The 21,309-nt window shown below is 47.3% G+C and overlaps 1 protein-coding gene across 4 annotated transcripts in view; it reads left to right on the forward strand.

The window, feature by feature from the left end:
* ADD3 (adducin 3) overlaps positions 1 to 2,683 on the forward strand; it is a 122,300-nt gene extending 119,617 nt beyond the window's left edge. For all 4 annotated transcript variants that reach the window (XM_008144291.3, XM_028149407.2, XM_054728626.1 and 1 more), the window contains one exon: positions 443 to 2,683. In XM_008144291.3, the coding sequence (XP_008142513.1) occupies positions 443 to 735 (293 nt within the window). In that variant the 3' untranslated portion in view covers positions 736 to 2,683. The remainder of the gene's footprint in view (positions 1 to 442) is intronic.
* The last annotated feature ends 18,626 nt before the right edge of the window (positions 2,684 to 21,309 follow it).

Raw genomic sequence — 21,309 nt, forward strand, 5'->3', positions numbered from 1 at the left:
CAAGTCATCAAGACTGGACTTATCTAGCCTTTATTTTTGGTCTAACAACTTTCCCCTTTATACTATGTAAGAAAATTTTCCTCGTGCTGGTAGATCTAGTATAGTCCGTTAAAATAATGATCTATCTTTATTGGAATTAAATAATGCCTTAGTACAGTGGTCGGCAAACTCATTAGTCAACAGAGTCAAATATCAACAGTACAACGATTGAAATTTCTTTTGAGAGCCAAATTTTTTAAACTTCTTCTAACGCCACTTCTTCAAAATAGACTCACCCAGGCCGTGGTATTTTGTGGAAGAGCCACACTCAAGGGGCCAAAGAGCCGCATGTGGCTCGCAAGCCGCAGTTTGCCGACCACAGCCTTAGTACATTGCTAAAACATTTCAGTTTTGCAAAGATGTTAACTATATAAAGTAACCAAAAAACCCTCTCCTTTTCTAGAAAACCATGAGCTATTTTCCAAGAGCTTCATCTCCATGGAAGCGCCTGTCATGGTAGTGAACGGCAAGGATGACATGCATGATGTTGAGGATGAGCTTGCTAAGCAAGTGAGCAGGTTAACCACAAGCACGACCATAGAAAACATCGAGATTACCATTAAGTCTCCTGAGAAAATTGAAGAAATTCTGTCACCTGAAGGCTCGCCTTCAAAATCACCATCCAAGAAAAAGAAGAAATTCCGCACTCCTTCTTTTCTGAAAAAGAACAAAAAAAAGGAGAAAGTCGAAGCCTAAAGGAAGTCTTTTTATAATTATTATTATTACAATGTGACGTTGCACATTTAAGTTGATCGTTAATATGCAGTGGTAGATCAGATTGGGGGTGTGTAGCAAACTGGACTCTGAGAACTGGAAAGGGGTTTTACTAAAAGAAAAACATATTATGAAGAAAAGCTTTCAAATTCATCTCTCCTTTTATATGTCAAAAAAAGGCTTTGAATTTTTAAATAATTGCTAGTTTTGATTAGCTCTACCTTTATGAAGTGTTATAATTCACCACAAACAGATATCTGTCTGAATTACTTCAGGCCCTCTCTATATCTGTTGGAAAGAAATTACCAGTGAACAAGGGAGAGAATTTTTATTTCTCTACACCTGCTTTACCTGGTAATCAGATTATAATTTTTTATCATTGATTATCGACTGTACCTTTTTGGTTCCCATTGTTTCAATGGGCATTAATAGAATGCTTTAAAAAGCTTCTAAGATAAGAATCTATAGCATTAGTATACACTGGCACATAATTTTTTAAAAAAATATATAAGAAAAGATTCATTTGGAATTTTATTCATAGTATAAAATTTCCTCACCTGAAGTAACTTTGTTTGCCAAAAAAGGTCATTTTAGTAAAATATAATTTTTGAGAACGTCCTTTTTTATTCATTTAGAAAGCCCCTTATTTTTCAACAAAGGGGATTTTGTACACTTAACATCGGTTATTTAGTTTAACTCTGGCAAAAACGATTTTTGTATGTTGAGATGTTTGTATACCATTCAGTATAAAAATGTCATAAGCAAATTAGCCAATCATTTAACAACAGAGCAGATTTGAGGCTGCTTGGTACTAAATATACTCAAATATAACTCAAGAATCCAGGGACTTGGTATCAAACAGAATTAGAGGATTTAAAAGTATAACTAGATTCATATTTGAACGTTATAATGTATTTTTCTCTTAGTATTGCTAATGAATGAAGAAGCTCTCATATGGTAACCAAATGAAAAGGAAAAGAATGAGAAAGTGAAGAATGGCGGGAACAAATGAGGTGTCATGAATAGAAGAGTTCTACTTTGATAATGACTCATAGTCACGATAGGATTTGAAGTGTAATTTATTCGAAACCAGTCCCAAATTTCTAAAATTCTGCTTCTCTACCAAAATCATTGTATTTCTTGGTTGGTAGTTCAGTTATAAAGGGTCAAATCCTTGCAACTGATGTATCGTTAGAAGGCAGCACTAGGAAAAGTCAGTAGGTCTAACCTCCCTCCCCTAGTGAGAAAACTACCACTTCTTAATTTTTACAAAAATTTTTATCTTTTCAGTTAACTTTCTTTCTAATGTAAATACAAATTTAAACCTAGGATTAATATAGTTTTTTCCCCCTTCACCCAAGTGATGTCACAAATCAATGTAAAATCAATGATCCAAAGTGATCAGTGGGTAAAAATAATCCAAAGTGTTTCTGGAGGATGAGTTGGCATGAAAACAGTACATTGATAACTGTGTGTTCTGGGCTGGTTCTGTTTGTTTGTGTATGATGATGCAAAGTTGAAACAGAGCTGGAAATTTCATTCTAAATCTCACCAACTACTGGAATCAGTGTTTTAATCTCTTAGTGCATACTTTCAGTTTAATTCTGTATTTGAGGGTTTTTTTATGTTCTACATCATTTATGTTGTATTACAATGTATGTAGAAACAGTAACCTGTGAACTATGCTTTTCCATAACTTTTTAAATATATATATATATCTTAAATGAATGCAGTGTGCATTAATATTTTTTAAACTACAACAGTGAACTATTTGCACCTTTTGCTAATGCCTCTATTTACTTGCTTTGGCATAAAGAATGAGCCAATGAATTTCTGTGTCCTGTGGAAAATGTATAAATGATATCTGATATTGCTCTTAGATGTAATGCTAATTAATGTGAAATCACAAATAAACAGTATTTTAAATAGATGGATTTGGTAGCATGAGCTTTCAACTCGGGGTGATTACTTAGCCTGAATTACTTTGTGGACTGAGTTTTATACTGCAGTGAGATTTTGGATAAGATTGGTGTTTCTGAATATGGGATGTCCTGGTAAATTTATTTTCAGATTATTTTAAAATTAACTATATAAAACCCTTCTTGTTTTAGCTCATATTGAAAGACAAGTGACCTATTTTTTGCCTTGATATGCTATGGTGACCTTAACTCTATCTCTGAAATCTAAAGATCTTTGAAGGATTGAGGATTCTCAGTCTTAATTCTGCTCTTCATATCTACGGATGTAGAAAAAATATTACAGAATACATGCTGAGTTTATATACATTACCCTTCTCTTTGATTTTTATGTAACAATAAAAAAAATAGCAGAAAGAATAGAAAATAGGTTACAATTCCACTGTTTTTTTAATTCCAGCTCTTGTTCAGTTATAGATGTATTGCCAATATAACAGTTAGGGTTTTTTTCCTTCTTAACATAGCATAATCCACCCTAGAATTTTCCAACTAAATCCCTCACATGAATGATTTCTTGTGATTGTTTTTCAACTTTCTTTTAAAAATAGAGTGCAAAAGGGGAAATCATGTGAATTGAGGGTTCTGGTTAATTGAAGTTTTTACTATAATTACCCATTATAAAAATGAAGGGTATGGGCAGAGAAGAATAGATTCATAGTTCTTAGGCGTACTTAATTATTACCTTGGCTTGTAAATAGCCCTGTGGTGAAAAATTGCTGTTTTAGAAAGATGCTCATTTCAAAAGTCCCTTCCGTAAAGCAACAAAGAATTGTCTTCAGTACTCACTTGAGAGTCAACAGCATGAAGGGTGATATTGCCTTCATGCCTTTTCCTCTATTGATTATTATTTTCATTCAGCATGGAATAAAGAGAACCAAATGCATCAAATTGTGACTGCATTGGTTTCTCTTAACATTAGCTCTTTTTTTCTTGACATAGAAAACACAAAATTGGAATCCATCTTGGCTAGAACAGGTTTTTAAAAAGTCTTCTTTGTGGCCACTGGAGGGTGCAATAGACCTAACAATCCAGTGTGTTTCTGGTCCTTGCACTTAACTTCCCTTTTATTAGTCTGCAGACACCACCATGTTTATTGTGAAATACCCAGAACTTGGAATAGAAGACATTCCCTTCATTGCTTATCATTTTCCTCACTGGACTGTTTTCAACTTTGTTGTCCCATTTCACCAATACCAATACCACCAGCAGGGACTCTGTAATCTAGGAAAACACTGGACATTTTTGAGGTGTAGTTTCAGAAAGAAACCATGATAGAAAATGACTCCAGGGGAGTTTTTATGCCTTTGAATGGCAATATAATGCCTCTTTTAAAATATTTGGCATTTTTTGACTGAGGTGATAATTGATAATAGCTATCACTTGTTGATAAGTGCTTTTCATCCTCATTAGCCTTCAACATCTCAACAAAGTAGATGGTGTCCCTATTTTGTAGATAATGAGACCAGGGCTTGTTAAAAAAAAACGAGGTGCAAGTATTTCACCCGTAGAGATTCCTGTTTCTACAATAACTGGTGGTGCTATTGTGTGCCAGGCCCTATGTGGCTCCAGTGTACATTTTTGTGGGATTTTTTAGGAAGAGTCAGCCTCCTTAGTTTGGGCTGTAAGTCCAACTATGGTGACTTCATGTGTTGATATAAGCTATGGGATATACATTGGGGATAAAACATTAACTTTTGATTTGGAAGACACTTTTTGTTTTTTAACAAATTGCTCCAAGAATGAAGAAATTAATGAATCCCTGGAGAGTGGGAATGACCCAGGGTGAGGTCATCCTTCAGGATGAGGACCAGCTCTTGACTCTCCAGCACGACACCAGAAGGCAGGGCACCTATACCTTTGCTTAAGTTGCCAAAAGACTTGGGTAGAAGCTCTTTATCTTCTACTTTTTTTCTCTCTTTGATTTCCAATGTTGGGGGGAGGGAGAGGCATTCTAAGGTAAGTGTTATTTTAAAAACTTGAAAAGACTATTTAGTTCATATAAGTAGTTTTAAAGGGGAGAAATATAACATGTCTACTTACACCTTTATTTAAGTGACTATACTTGGAGACAGTCTTTTTTGGAGAAAAACCTAGTGTACATGCTGGAGATGAGACCAAGGATAAGCCTTTGAGAACTTTTCATAGAAAAAATAACTTGTGAATTCTGTTTTCAAAGAGATTTTATTTCTGATCTGACCATTAGGGGGCAATCTTGGGTCAAAATTTAGTTTTAGTTCTTTGAGAGAACTTCCTTCAAATATCTCTGAGCTTGGCTTGAGAACTTCATTCTGATCATGCATTGCTACACACAGTGTAAGGTTGAGGAAAGTTTATAGAGGCCAAATTACTTAATTCATTCTTTACAGCCTAGTTATCTTGTTATGACTTAGGAGGAATCTTCCCTCCAGAGAAGTTGTGTTTGCCTAACCATACAGCTCAGAGGCATACACCAGGGTTCAAGCAACCTAGGAATAGATCAATATAGTAAATAAATAGATAAATATACTTTTCAGAAGTTCTCTGCAAATTAATGCTCAGAATTTTATTATGGGAATAATTAGACCTATGGCAGGACCAAGCCTGAGTCTTATTTATCAATAATTGCTTTTCCTAAAATTTCAGGTCCTAAAATTTCTGTGAAAGTCTTTTATGTATTTTCTCAACTTAATCATGATACTTAGTTCTTTATTGCTGCAACCTATATTTTAAACTAAGGGCCCAGTGCACGAATTCGTACACGTTGAAAGGAACTGTGGGCTGCAAGGCTACAAGTGGGCACAGTGGCCGGTCTTGGCTCATCCTCCACGCCCCTGCCCTGCCCCTCCCGCTGCAGCCCCTGATCCCCTGTCTGCTGGCAGCCCCTCTCCCACCACCGCCACTCCCAGGTACTGACTGCACTGCCCCTGCTCACACATGCTGACAGCACGGAGCACTTGGGGCCGGGTGGTGCTGTCAGCAGGTGCGAGTGTTGGCTGCTGCCCCAATTACCCCTCAGGAGTAGGGGAAGGTGGAGAAGCCCTCAGGGGCTATCAGGGCCAGAAACTGCCATTTACACCCACTGACAGTGCTGAGTGATCAGGACCGGCCGAGGGTGCAAGCTGGGCCAGTGCTGGCAGCAGGTGCGAGCACCAGGCAGGACCGCAGCGCACAGGAGCAAAGAATTTTCAGTAACCACCAGAGGCTTCCCCTGATGACAGCGACTGGCGCCCTGACTTGGTCTGGCACCCCCGCTCATATGTTCCACCATCCTGCTGTGGCTGACACCCGCCATGTTGCGCATGCTCCCCCTAGTGGTCAGTGCATGTCATAGCGACTGGTTGGTTGGTTGATTGGTTGTTCCACTGTTTCATCTATTTGCATATTAGCCTTTTATTATATAGGAGTAGGGGCCCGGTGCACAAAATTCATGCACTGGGGAGGGGTCCCTCAGCCCAGCCTGCCCCCTCTCACATACTGGGAGCCCTCACGGGATGTCCTACTGATGGCTTAGGCCCACTCCCTGTTGGAGCAGTCTGGCCTCCTTTTGCAGGAGGCGACTGGGCTGATCAGGGGAAGGCGCCAGCCCCATCACCCCGCTACTGCAGCCACTGCCAGTCACCACAGCCACCAATGTATTTTCATCAACATGGACTCCAGTCCCTTCACCATGAAAAAATGACAACTTTCTTTAGGCATTTTCAAGATATGCCTTTCATAAGATATGACATTTCTTTATTTTTCTTTTTATCCTCACCTAAGGATATGTTTCCATTGATTTTTTTTCCCCTTCCCTCCAATGGCAGGCTCGGCCCCTTCCCAAGCCTACAGCCTCCGCCCCAGGCTTTAGGCTTGGGAAGCAGGTACCCCCATCCCCCAAGCCTAAAGCCTCCACGGGATGGCCGGCTGGGAGTGACCTAGGTGACAAGGAGGTTCCCAGGACCCAGGTATGTATGCAAATTAACCACCATCTTTATTGGGTTAATTTGCATACTCATTCTGATTGGCTGTGGGCATAGCGGAGGTACGGTCAATTTACATGTTTCTCTATTATTAGAAAAGATAGGATGCTGTTGTTATACCTTATATGACATACTAGTACTTTTTGATACTCCCTCTATAGCAAAAAAAAAAAGAAAGAAAAAGAAAAGGAAGTAGTATGTTTTATTTAGCAGAAAAAAATAGATGAATATATATATGGTCCACAATTATTTTTAAGGTCTATGTAATTTCTGGTTGGGTGAGTCTTGACCGAAGCAGTGGTGAAAGTTGTTGATTATGCTAGCTTTTTTTTCCCTACACAAACTACTTTAGGTTTTCTCCTCCGGGGCCAGTCTTGACCTAGCTCATAATGTGTGTATTTTTAATCCCATATTTTCAGTCCAGGTAACTTCTGTCTCTAGACAAAATAATGGTTCCTTGCTAAACTCCATACCTTAGAATCAGCAGCACTGATTTTATTCATCTAATTTGGATTTGCACAGAGGAATATTAAACTTCTAAGAAAAGAAATTCTAAAACTTTTTAATGTGCTTTTGAAATGACAAATAAAAACAAATGTGTAGTACAAACTCTTAAAGATGAGAATGTTCCTCACTGTCTACTTATATTAGACTGCCTCTCAAAAAGCCACTGAATATGTGAGCCCTGTGAAAAGACCAAGTTGGGAGTTAAGTAATTGGACTTTTTAAACCAAACAATGTTCTAGCCAGTTTAGACTTGAGATTTTTCAAGAAAACACTTGGATTTCCCAAAGCTGAAATATCCTAATAGCTGGGGATGGAAATGAGGAAGCAGTAAGCTTATAAAATGCAGGCTCTAAGAAGTAGACTGTTCTGTGGATTTCCCACTTGTACTCTTGACTTAAATGATCTTTTCTGATCACTTGAAAAAACAACAACAACAACAACACATTGGTAGTGACAGTCCCAGCCTGGACCTGGAGCTGCAGTGTTGCGAGACGCTTTTCAGTGATTTGCCAGGCGAGTGTCTGTCCTTATTTACTTAAAATGAGGTATATTTTTAATTTATTTTTATTGTTGGGGTATTACATATGGGCATTTTCTTTCATAAGCAGGACTTAAATGAATCGCCTTTTCCAAAAGCAATAGCTTCTGGTGACTCTCACGGAGCAGAGCGATGGAGGAAGTCGTCGTTGCGCTCTATAACTCACCCCTTTCCTGTTGAGTAATGCCCTTAGAGCTGGATTTCAGTGGTGGCTGGTTTGATAGACTTTGACTTCGGAATAGATATGACCTCCTGACAGTTTTATGAGGGAACATGAGATACAGCCCATTTGCTGGGAGGCACGGGCATACTCTTCCAAAGGTGTTTACTTGACTAACAAGTTAAGGTTAAACATTACTTCCTACCTGCTTTCTCTTCTGGATATGTTGGCTACAATTCTTTCAACTGCGATAAAGGTCATTTGAGGTCCTTAAGACAACTAAAAATGCATTCTAAATATTATCTCCTGGCCCCCAGTGGGGAGGGGTGGGGAGAGGCTCCCAATACTCCCGGATGTTTGGATGTGTTAAGCCTTTTAGAATACACGGTGTGGCAATTGCAAGATGTTTCATTTTCAAAATATCTTTTAAATAATTTTACACAATGGGATGGTGAGGGGGGGCGGGGTGCTGGAGGGGGGTCGATGGGGAAAAAGGGGACATATATAATACTTTCAACAATAAAGATGTTTAAAAATAAATAAATAGTTTTATATTTTAGAACCATGTATATGAAATAATTTTGTGTAGGTATGGTCATGTGTCTCCATCTTGACCTTTAGGTTAATATTGAGCAAGAGGCACGCACATGCACTTGCTAAAGTCGAGCTGAGCGTGGCTCAATTCAGCGCAGAGGAACAGGGCGGGCTGGGCGGGGCAGGCTCTGGAATTCTGCCCGCGCGCTGAGCAAAGTCAGACGTTGGGGGAACAGCTTGCGCTGAAGCAGCTCATGGGACGGCCAGCCCAGCAGGTGAAATATGGAATCTGGAAGACGTGGCAATCAACCAAAAGCTCAATCTGGTAAAGCAGTCTATCAGGGAAGTGGAAGTCCTGATCAGGAATCGGGCGCAGGAAAGCAGGACTGCAGGAGTCCGGCGGCCTGTGCCGGAGCCCCAGCCCCAAGCTCAGCTTTGAGAGCAGCGCTTCCTCCACTTCCTGTGGGGCAATGGCAAGGTCAGGGCAGGGCCTCAGGCTTCGGGGGCCTGAGAATAGCTGGTCGGGACAGGAACTCCGATGTAAAGAGAATGGCAGATGGGGATCCTGTTATCAGAGCAGGGGGACATGATACTGCTCGGAATCCCAGGTGCACGCCAATGCTCGCAGCCAAGACACGCGGTCGGGACTGGCCTGGAGACTTGCAAGGAAGGCTTGATGTTGAGTGAGTTTCAGAGCCTGGAGTTGGAGCTAGCTTAGTTCTTCCTGCCTCATCAGGACCCGTCCTGGAGACCACAGCCAGGTGAGGGGGTAAGGTGACCCCAGCTGCTGGGGACAGGAATGCTACAGAGACAGGAAGGGACCTGACTTCCACAATAAAAGCAGCCCATGTGACAAGAGACATGGCCACATGAGTGCTACAGGGCAGCAGGAATGGGTTACTGATATTTCACACGAGGACCAAAACGACTAATGAACAAGGGCCAAGTGCTACCCAAGTACTAGCTATGAAGATGGCCTTCTGTTTCTTGAAAACTAATTTTTTTTTCTATCTGAGGCATAGTTCCACCATAGAAAAACGAGCTCTCACGATGCCTCTGGCCTCCTACCGGGAGTCACTATAAGATGTTCCCGGAGTACTAACTGGATAGCAGAGAACCAGAGAGAGTGGTCTGTGTTTCCTCCTCCTGGAATACACGAGCCTGTGGTTTTAGATTAGAGAAACAGCTTTGATGCTCCCTGGTACATCCTCCATAACCCTCTGGTTGTGGAGACAGACTTTTGCTCCTGAGTCAGAAGACCTCTCCGCTTTGTCTTGCCACTTGCCCAAATAATGACCTCTCCATTCACTCCTCAGCCTGCTAGAGAGAATGCCTTCCTTGGGCCTTTACCTGTAGGAGCTCTGATCTGTCATCATCATCATCTGTGTGAATCATTCCGTCTTCTACTCCAGCAGCTGTCCATAGAACACCTGTTCCTACCCCCTGGCAAACAGCCTCATAGCACACACCTCCTCCCTCTTAACCCACGTGCCCAGCAGAGAGCTTGCACCCTCCCAGGTGCCCTTCTAGCTCTCCAAGCATCCTCCACCTGCCCCTGCTGATGGAGGATGTTTCTCGCATCAAAATGACTTTCTTCTTTAACCAAACTCCAGTAGCACTTTAGGATCACACTGAACCTGTCTTACGTTAACATTATTGATTATATATCTGTCTCCCCTACAAGATTGTGAGCTCTGGGAACACAGGGACTATGTAATTAGGAGCTTATGCCCAGGAGTCATAGAGACCTGAGTTTGATTTCTAGCTCCATTTTTCTATAGAATGAGTATGACAATAAGAAATAAAAAAGGAAGGTCATTTTTAGGAGGGAACATCTATGGAGCACCTGCTAAGTCCTAGGCCCTATATTTTACATTCGCTATTATTTCAGAAAAAAACTTATTCTTCGTTTTAAAGATGAGGAAAGGAGACTCCAGGAAGATGTATAACTGTCCAAGATCATGTAGCTAGTAAGTGTCAGAGGAGCATAGCAAATACCTGTTGGCCTGAAGTCACCAGTGTGCCATCACCCTGCCTCAGAGAAATGGAGAGCATTCCCAACCATTAGCTGCCTGACCTGTCTAAGCCATGGCCATGCGGTGCCAGGGAGAAATGGGTTAAATCCTCCAAGTTTGATGAACTCTAACCAAGCTGTTCAATTCCTTTCTAAATCCTTTGGAATCAAACAGATGATAATTCTCCTTCAGAAGCACGTCTCCTGCCTTCCGCTATTGCCAGTATTTGCACAGTCTAGGCAGTGCCTCTCCTCACCCCTGACTTTGAAAGCCAGCCAACTTCTCTTCCCATTGCAGCTGGCTGTGACACGGAGGCCAGTGGGTGGGGTCAATGGAGCAGGGCGACCTTGAGCACGGGCGTGTGTAAGAACAAGGCCCTCCCTCTTAGGGGAACTGAGCCAAGTCCAATAGGGTGGAGATGAGACAGCCCATCTGCCCTGGTGCCATGCTGGACTGCGGAGACCTGATAAGGCCAGGGATCCACCCACCCAACTCGGCGTCCTCTTCCAAATATAGATTTCGCCCCAACACCGCCCTCCCAGTCATTGATTGTCACATGGCCACTTGCCTCCAGAAGTAGCTGGTGGCCTCTTTGCTGCTGCGAGATGGGACCCCATCCAGGGCAGGACCAGCTCTTTGGGGTGGCAGGTGTACCGGCCAGGGGCTGTGAATTCTTACCTCTCCAACCCCCACTTCCCAACCCATCACTGCTCCCACCCCACCCCACCCCACGTGGTCCTCCACCCTTCTCTCTGTGCTCAGCCTCCTCTCTAAGTGACGGAGTAACAAGCATTGAGAGGTTACCTGCTGGGGACCACCGCCACTCACATAGAAGCTCACATAGAAGGACCCAGGGCTTGTCAGCCCTGGTTGGAGCCGTGTGTCCACGGGACAGGTTACCCTCTGAGCAGGGCTTCTCTGGGTGGATCTGGGTCACAAGGAGACACTGCTGGCTGTGCCCCTCCCCCTCAGGTTGTCCTCCTGGCTTTATGGGCAGCAATTAGGCTTGACGTTTCCTTTTCCTCATAGCTGGGGCTGATCCCTCACTTGGGAGTCCCGGACTTGTGACAGTGGTGAACAGCAGGGTGAGCCCACAGTCCTCCTGTCCGTGCTACGCGCAGGTGAGCGGGAGTCCTGCCTGGTGGCCTGCTGCCCCAACTGTCAGCCCTGGTGCCTGAAGCGTCAAGAGTGTGCAGCATGGCCGAAACCGGTTTGGCTCAGTGGATAGAGCGTCGGCCTGCAGACTCAGGGGTCCCAGGTTCGATTCCGGTCAGGGGCATGTACCTTGGTTGCGGGCACATCCCCAGTGTGGGGTGTGCGGGAGGCAGCTGATCGATGTCTCTCTCTCATCGATGTTTCTAACTCTCTATCCCTCTCTCTTCCTCTCTGTAAAAAATCAATAAAATGGCCGAAACCGGTGTGGCTCAGTGGATAGAGCGTCGGTCTGCGGACTGAAAGGTCCCAGGTTCGATTCCGGTCAAGGGCATGTACCTTGGTTGCGGGCACATCCCCAGTAGGGGGTGTGCAGGAGGCAGCTGATCGATGTTTCTCTCTCATCGGTGTTTCTAACTCTCTATCCCTCTCCCTTCCTCTCTGTAATCAATAAAATATATTTTTAAAAAAATCAATAAAATGTATTTAAAAAAAAAAAAAAAGAGTGTGCAGCATGGGCGCTGGGAGGGGTCACCTAAGGGTAGGAAGTACAGGATGATGGGCATGTCTAAGGCAGTGCGCTGGGTGCTCTCCATGGGCACACATGCCTGACGATGCCCCCCAGGGCAGGCACCGGTGTCACTCACCTTGTCTTCTGAATGCGGACCCGCAGGCCCATAGCTGCCCATATACTTGCCCACGACTAATCAGTCAGTGGGGTCAGGATTCAAAGGTTAGTGTCTCTGACTCCTGAGCCCTTTGAGCCATTGTGTCTCGCCTGAGAGAAGTTGCTTCCATGCTTGGGAACCCCCCCGCCCCCCCGATTCTGCCTCTCCTGTGTCTGCTCTGCTCCCGCTTCCTCTGAGGATGGAGGCTGGGCCCTCTGGCCTCGGGAAGCTGTCAGGGCCGCTCGTGTGATCCCTGCTGTGATATGATCTTGTCCAGCACAGATCTGGGCCTGAGACAGGGCCAAGGGGGTCCCTGCAGAAGGCAGAGCCCAACCTAGTGAGGAGCTGGGTTGTGGGTGCGCAGGCCTGTGATCAGACTGACAGACGGACTACCCGCAGAGCGAGAGAGTGTGGGGAGACGGGCCGCGTGGCTGAGAAGGAAGCAAGCGTGGGAACTTTGGAGGCAAAGCTGCCACAGACCAGCTGCGTGGCCGTGGGCAGATCTCTTCCCCGGCTCCGCTTTCTCTGCGGGAGGGTGGCGATGAGCCCGTGGGCCTCATGGGGTTGGTGTTGGGGATGAAACGCTGGTGAGTCTGTGCCCGCCCGGGAGCTGGCCCACTCCTGGCACCCAGACGTTGTCGCTGGCCCCACCCCAGCTGCACCCCTTCTATTCCTGTCTCCTTCCCCTTCTTCCGCCCTCATGACTGAGGCCTCCGAGTTGCCAGAAAGGTGTGAGGGAGTGTCCAGTGACACTCAGGGAGGCGCTGGCCACACCTGTTGGTGGCCTAGAACACCGCCACCTGGAAAGGTCAACTGAGCCAGGCCCCATGTCAGCCAGGGAACGTGTGTTCATGACAACACACCCCGCACCTCTGACCCGCACAGCCACCCCCTCGCTCACGGCACCTTGCCAGTTGCTTTTCACCCCTGACCTCTACCCCAGGAGTTCTGGTGAAGGTGTGCGAGAAACAGTTGACTGAAAAGAGACCAAGGCCATGGTCCCAGAGCCGGAGGGGGCTTTGGGCTGCCTTCTCCAGCCCCCCAAGCTGGAGGAAAGAGGAAGCAAGGGGTTTCCCCTGCTGTTAAGGCCTGGCAGCTGGAATGCCCTCATGGTGTCCCCTCCTCCGTGCCCCAACTCCCTGCGCCCCGGCTCACCGGCTCCTGTGAGCCAGGCCTGGGGCAGCCCCACGGGCTCTATGCACGTTTCCTGCAGGGGCTGGGGGCTCTGCAGCCCTCCAGGGCTGCTGCTGGGGAGAGCCTGGCCTCCCACCAGCCCTGTGACACCCCCCATGGCTCCTAACCCAGAGGATCGGGCTCCCAGCACTGGGAGGGGCTTCGAATGAGGAGGAAGAAAGCTGCCTGGTCTCCTGATCTCCACCGGGGCCCACGCACCACGCTCACCGCACACATGGGCCGGCGAGTCCTGGTCCCTGATCACCAGCTTCGGGCCACCTGAGCTCGGACACCTCTTCCCCGAGAGAGACCAAGACAAAGAAAGCAAACAGCCGGGGTTCAAATTGTATCCCTGCTGCTTTGAACTTGGGCAAGTCACTTTCTTTGAGCCTCCGTTTCCTAACCTGTAAGTGGGAAACTGGGTACCTCCTTGCCGAGCTGCTCTGAGGATTTAACACAGCGAGACCATAGCAGAGGCCATCACATCCAGGGATGCTATTTCATAAAGCTCTCTCCCCTTTGGCCCCTTTCCTATCCCCATTGTCACAGTCATCCAGGCTCCTCACCTCTACCTGAACTCGTTGAAACAGCCCCTTACTGGCCTTCCCAGTCCCGGCCTCTCCCCCTGCTGGAGAGGGAGCTCTTTAAGATATAAATCGTGGTCCTGTTGCTCCCCACCCGGTGTCTACGACTTGTAAGAAAACTGAAATCCAAGCTTCCTTCTCATACAAGGTGCTCCTTGGGAATCTGGCCCCAGCTGCTTCCTGGCTTTATTTCCACGCTCCCTTCACTCGCCTCCCTCCAGCCACTTGCTCTCACCCCACTAGGTCACTGCACGTGCTCTGGGCCGGGAGTGGCTGTCCTTCCCCGGCTCCTCAGACACCCAGCTCTTCATCCTGCAGGGCAGAGAGAAGGGGGCTGCTGGGTGCCAGGCGCCTTGTGAGCATTTTATTTGCATTATCTCGTGCTGTGGGCAGGTGCTGTTAGCAGCCTCCACAAAACAGGTGACAGAACCAAAGTCTCAGGGGGTCTATTGTTCTCCCCATTCCGTGCTCTTCTAATACAGCTGTTTCCCAGCGCCCATGCCTCCTCCTCCACAAAGCCTTCCCCCGCTCCAAGTGCGGGGTGGATCTGGTCGGTGTTTGAGGCGGCGGAGTGTGGAGAGGGGTTTCAGAGAAGCACACCCTTTCTGACCAGGGCAAGTGCACGCTCAATCCAGCAAACATGGACTCAGGAGTTCCTGTGTCCAAGGGCAAGGCTGGGGTTAAACTCCAGGTGGTGGACAAAGACAAGGGCTGGCGAGGATGTGGAGAAATCCGAGTCTCTCTGCATTGCTAATGAGAATATAAAATGGGGAGGCCGCTTTGGAAAAGAGTTTGGCAGTTCTTCAAAAAGTTAAACGGAGAGTTTTTCTGGGATCCAGCAATTCCACTCCCAGGTGTCTACCCCAAAGAGCTGAAAACATATGTCCACATAAAAACATGTACACAAATGTTCATAGAAGCATCATTCATAATAGCCAAAAAGAGGAAACACCTCAATAGCCATCAAATGCCGAATGCATAAACGAAACATGGTTTTATCCATGCAATGGGATTTTATTCAGCAACAGAAAGTACTGGTACATGCTATGGCAGACATGAATATTACGACGAACCTTGCAAACATTACGCTAAGCCAAGGGAGCCACATTTATTGTACGATTCCATTTGAATGAGATGTCAAGAATAGTCGAATCCACCCTAGTTGGTTTGGCTCAGTGAATAGAACGTCAGCCTGTGGACTGAAGGGTCCCAGGTTTGGTTCCAGTCAAGGGCACATGCCCTGGTTGCAGGCTCGATCCCCAGTGTGGGGCGTGAAGGAGGCAGCCGATCAATGACTCTCTTACTCTCATTATTGATGTTTCTATCTCTCCCTTCCTCTCTGAAATCAATGTGTGTGTGTGTGTGTGTGTGTGTGTGTGTGTGTGTGTGTGTGTATTTTAAGTCAAATACATGAAGACCTAATGTAGATCAGAGGTTTCCAGGGAGCAGAGGTGTTGAAAATGTTCTAAGATGAGATAGTGGTGATGGTTGCAGGACTCTGTAAATACATTAGAACCACTGAATTCTATACTTCAAAAAGATTAATTTTATGGTATGAGAAGTATATCTCGATAAAGCTGTTATTTCAAAAAAAAAAACAACACAAGCATACAACCTAAATGCCCAAGAATAGGAGACTGGTTGAGATTATTGTGATTACAACTGTTTGATAGAATGTTCTGCAGTGATTCTCAGTGATATAAATGTTGATATGAAAATATGTTCAGATTATCAAGCAGGCACAAAAGGACTTACAGAACAGGAAACAGTGTTTGATTCCATTTTTAAGTAAACCTGGGGGAGGTAGGGGTGTGTGTGTGTGTGTGTGTGTGTGTGTGTGTGTGTGTGTGTACACCCAGGAAAAGGGAAAGATCACCAAAATGTTACAGTCCTAGCTGGTGCATCGTGGACAAATTTTATCCTCTTTTGGGGAGAGGGTGCTCTTTGATTTTATTACTATTTCCACACAGTGAACATATATCCGTTGTGTAATTTCTAATAAGAGTGATTAAGAGGTCACCCACGCTCCCCCCTCCCACCACCACCACCCAGGGCTTACAATCTAGGACAGGGGTCCTCAAACTTTTTAAACAGGGGGCGAGTTCACTGTCCCTCAGACCGTCGGAGGGCCGGACTATAGTTTAAAAAAAAAACTATGAACAAATTCCTATGCACACTGCACATACCTTATTTTGAAGTAAAAAAAACAAAACGGCAAAAACACCCACCTGTGGCCCGCGGGCCGTAGTTTGAGGACGCCTGATAGGAAGACAGATACAAATGTTAGGAAGGAAGACTGGCAGATTGGGGGAGGGCGGAGTTAAGTCTTACTGGTGCTCCAGAGAGATCTACTCGGGGGTAGAAGGGGTGGAATTTGAAATTATGGCTGGAAGAAGGCATTTGGGGAGCAGAACCAGAAAACTGGGCCAATGGCCCTTGGTTTCCCAGGGGACAAATGTACTTTTCTCATCAACGGTCTCCAAAGGTCCTGTGTCCTGTGACCCTGTCCCTACTGCACCCCCAAAAATCCTAGACAGCAATTTTGCCTCCCACACCCCCAGAACCATCGTTGGGAGAGCGGGTATGTTTACTAAAGCCAGTAACAGAGCATTCTGGCAGCGCTTGGACACGGCCTGGGCCAGAGTTTCCTGGGGCGGCCACCCTGGGGGGTGAGAAGAGGTCCCCACCTTCCCAGCAAAGTGGGTGAAGAGAGGCAGGACACGGGACCCTCAGCACCCTGCTGTTTCCCACCTTCCACTTTCTCTTGGTCTTTCTTTTTCAAATGCTGTTTCCTCTCAAGCCCTGGGAATTGCTCAGTGGACTGTGAACCGAAGTCAGAAGCTGTGAAGTCAAACAGCCTTGGAGATCAACAGGAAGCGGGAGATAAATCACAGGAGGATGACTTGGGGAGGGCCTGTGCTGGGCTTGGTCTTATTTTTAGTGGCCATGGTGGTGGCGGTGGTGGGGAATTGAGGCCACACGCAGGAAGCCGGGTTTCCCAGCCTCAGCTTTTGATGGTTTCCGGCACCCCCCTCCTTGGGCCTGAGAAGAAGGGGCCCATGTCTGTGATAAACCAGCCCTTTTAAGCTGCCTTTCTCTTAGAGGGGTGTTCATATGTGCTTGGGAAACTGCTGCTCCTGCGAGGGGGTCCCTCACACCACGAGCAAAGCAGATTATATGGCCAGGGTCTGAGCCTCACCCTAAAATCATAGCATGGTGAGTGAGCCCCTAACACGTCACTCACACGTGGTGTTCACTCGAGACATGGGGAAGCTAGCTTTGCATCGGAATCTCTGAGGAAGACAATCTGCCCCCAATTAAGAATCACCGTGCCGAAACCGGTTTGGCTCAGTGGATAGAGCGTCGGCCTGCGGACTGAAGGGTCCCAGGTTCGATTCCGGTCAAGGGCATGTACCTTGGTTGCGGGCACATCCCCAGTGGGGGGCGTGCAAGAGGCAGCTGATCGGTTTCTCTCTCATCGATGTTTCTCTCTCTATCCCTCTCTCTTCCTCTCTGAAAAAATCAATAAAATATATTAAAAAAAAGAAAAGAAAGAAAGAAAGAATCACCGTGATAGAGGGGAAAGCCCTGGACTGGGAGTCTAACACGGAGTTTGAATCTCAGCCTTGAGACTGATTTGAGACAAATTATTTAACGTCTCTGAGCCTTGCTTTCCTCATCCGGAAATGATCTCTATTCCCGATGCTTAGATGCTAAGGAATACCTCACCCAGAACCACACCATACACCAGCCCATGGAAGCGTCTCGCTCATGCTTTCTAGCTACCACACGTTGCAATGCCAGGGCAGAGAACGCTGTGTGTGCACCCAGGGCAGAGAAATGACCTGGGAGGAAAACCAGCAGCATGGAGGGAGGCGAGCAGACCTGCCTGAAGCCGGGCTCTCCTGAGCTGTGAGACTTCGGGGCACTCCATCCCTGGGAGCTTCAGGTTTTCATCTACAAAAGAGAGATCATCAAGGGTGCCTGCGTCACCGGGTCTGGCTTTGAAGATGAAATCAGGTGTTTCTGTAAAGACGTAGAGGAAGTCAGCTCTCAGTGAGTCTTGGTTATGATGTTTCTTCTTTCCCTGGCAGGTGGGGTGTCTGCCGCCCCACACACTAGCCTTCCTCAAGGCCCTCTAGTGAGCACTCCATTCCCGCCAGCACCCCATGAGAGTTCCTGCTGCTCCACATCCTCGCCAGCATTCCGTGGCGTCCATGTCCCAGATTTTGGCCATTCTAATAGGTGTGCGATGGGGTGTCATTGCTGTCGTATCCCTTTATTCTTTTTAAATATATTTTTATTGATTTCAGAAAGGAAGGGAGGGGGAGAGGGAGGCAGACACATCAATGATGAGATAAAATCTTTGACCGCCTGCCTCCTGCATGCCCCCCACTGGGGATGGAGCCTGCAACCCCGGGCATGTGCCCTTGACCAGGAATTGAACCTTGACCTCCTGGTTCATCGGTGGATGCTCAACCACTGAGCCACGCTGGCCAGCCTCACTTTATGTTTTTATTCAACAGGGCTGCTCTAGACCCTGGGACACAGCAGTGAGTGAGACCCACTAGCCCCCAGCCACGTGCAGATCCTGCTTTTGTGGAGGCAGAGAATAGTCACACCGCTCAGTTGGCTTCTCCCCAAGAACAAGACCCAAGGCCTGTTCCTAACCAGCGATTTCATAACGAGAAGTGTCTCCAGAATGGAGACAAGACCGGGGAGTAAGAACAGGCCAGGGCTGCCCTGACGCACCCCTGCGGAACTCACCGAGAACACGTACCGGAATCAGGAAGAATCAGGAGCTGGTGGGCCCCCGCCTCCTGACTTCACAAGGCGAGGAAAGACTGGAGCTAGGCGTGTGCCTTCCCCGAGGTCACACAGCTGGTGTAAGACAGGCAGAAGCACACCCCACGTCTCCTGGCTCCACTCCCAGGACTGTATCCTGCACACGCGCTCGCAGGTGTGCACAGCAACCTAGACCCACGCCCACCCACTGCAGTGTCGTTTCCAACAGAAAGCACTGGAGGAATCCGTGTTCCCCGGGGGAGGCGAGTTAAACACACTCTGACGGCTGCATAAACGGCCAGAACAGGTACAGCAGTGAGAGAGAGGCTAAGGAAACTCTTAGTGTACTAACAATTTCCCAAATCCTTCAAGTTAAAAAGTAAGGTGCCGAGCCCTGGCTGGTGTGGCTCAGTTGGTGGAGCGGCGTCCTGTGCACCGAAAGTTCTCGATTCCGTTCCTGGTCAGGGCACTTACCCAGGTTGCAGGTTCAATCCCTGGTCAGGGTTCCTGTGGGGGGGCCGCCCAGCCAATTGGCGTTTCTCTCACATCAGTGTTTCTCTCTTTCTCCCTCTCCCTTCCTTTCTCTCTAAAATCAACAAAAACATTTTTTTAAGTAAGGTGCTGAGAGTGTGCAGAGGATGGTCATTTGTGTCTAACGTTGCAGGTGGGGGTGGGCATGTGATATATCCCTTTTTCTGTAGATGCGCAGGTACTAGAAACTGGTCGACTCCCGAGAGGAACTGGATGATTTGAGAACCGAGATACGAAATAAATTTCCTTATTTTTTTGGAAGAGAAACAATTTCATTATCTATCCCTGTGCTTCTTTTGTATCCAGAAGAATAAATGACAGATTTAAAAAAAAAAAAAAGCACCAAAGGACAGCAGCAGAGCTGTTTTACAAATCTGAACACGGGTTCCTCGGCTGAGGCTGACCTGAACCACAACAGAAGCTGGAAGTCAGGGGAGTGGATGGCTACTGTGTAGGCATGACTGCTGTGTGAGCTACTGAACCCCTGTTCAGGAGTGGAGGGGGTGGGGGGAGAGGGAGGACGAGGCCCCATCCCCTTCTTGCCTCCAGGGAGGGTGAGGAGCTAAAGGTCCTTCAGGCTGAGCTCCGAACTCCTGAGACACTGAGCACCGGTCCCTGGAGGCAGCCCAGGTGGAGGTGTCTCCTCAGCCCTTTGGGGAAGCGGCCCTCCAGGAGCCCCGGGATGTGGGAGATCAGACAAAGTAGGGGAAGCGTGTGTCTCAACAGTGCTCCCAGGACACCCGCCTCCCTGGCCTGGCAGGGACAGCGTGAGGACCACAAAGAATGTAGAGCAGCCAGAGGCCCCGGTTTCTGGGGACACCAATGCTCCCCTGAGGGAGAGCAGGTGTCTGTGTGGTCAAAACCGAGTCTGAGAAAGGCTGGGTACACTCAGAGTTCATCAGGCCCTTCGCTGCAGACCTTCTCAGAGCCTTGAGCATGCTCAGTGCATTGTGACATGTCAGGTGCGGCTACTGTGTGTATCATTTCCCAAACTTTTCTGAGCACAGAACCACTCTGGAGGGAAACATCTACTCAGATGTCCGGGAATCAAGGTAATCCATGGAACTCCTTTGAGAAATGCCGATTAGATGCAAGTAGGCTAAACACAAAACCCTATTCGAAGGCAGGCGCAGGGATAGAGAGAGTGGCCGCCATATAAATTCCTGTCATTAACACCTCCTATCCATTTCCCTGCTCACAGTGTAGGCGTTTTTAAACAGGATCATAAACCATTGGTGGGGAGTGAAACCAATTGAGCGACTCACAGCCAGCTTTAAAACAAATGAATGGGGGTAGACCAGAAAACCACAGTGCAGTGCCTTCAATGAGGGTGTTTTTCCTGAGACACATACACAGGCGGGTGCACGCTGGATTGTGACACCGAGTGCGTTTCTTACTGCGACTTGTCACGAGAAAGTTTGCAAAAACACTGCTCCTCTCCCCAGTAGAGGGGAATGCCTCCAGGGCCGCCCCCACCTGCCGCCTGCACCTGGGTGACCGTCTGGCGAGGGCGTTGGGGACCGGGGCCTCTCCCTGGCCGTGCGATTTGCAGGGTAGATTTTAGGATTAGCAGTGTCACCTGGCTGGACCCAGGGACTGACAGAGGCCCGCTTTGTTATTCACCGCGCTCCAGAAGTGCAACCGATCCTTCCATTCTTTCCTCAGGCGCTGCTCAGCCCCGACCAGCAGGCACCTTTCCCCTGGGAAGCCGGGCTTGTGCGGGCTTCGGCTTCTTGGTGCGACGTAGGCCCTCAGAACGAAGCTGCAGCTCTGCAGCCTCATTTGAACGTTGTCTCCCGCCGTGGTTGTGATTTAATGCTGTGCCTTGAACTAAGTCATGTCCTCATTCTGGCGCTAACTCTCTGCGACAGGTGAGTATTGTTTAGAACTCCGGGGAGGTGCGCCCTGGCCCATTAGAGCCAACATCTGTGGCTCTTCATTCCTGAATGAAGGCGCTTGGTCCAAGTCCCGGCTCAGCACTGAAGAGCTGTGTGA

The sequence above is a fragment of the Eptesicus fuscus genome, chromosome 17 (genome assembly GCF_027574615.1).
Source record: "Eptesicus fuscus isolate TK198812 chromosome 17, DD_ASM_mEF_20220401, whole genome shotgun sequence".
NCBI classification, from domain to species: Eukaryota; Metazoa; Chordata; class Mammalia; order Chiroptera; family Vespertilionidae; genus Eptesicus; species Eptesicus fuscus.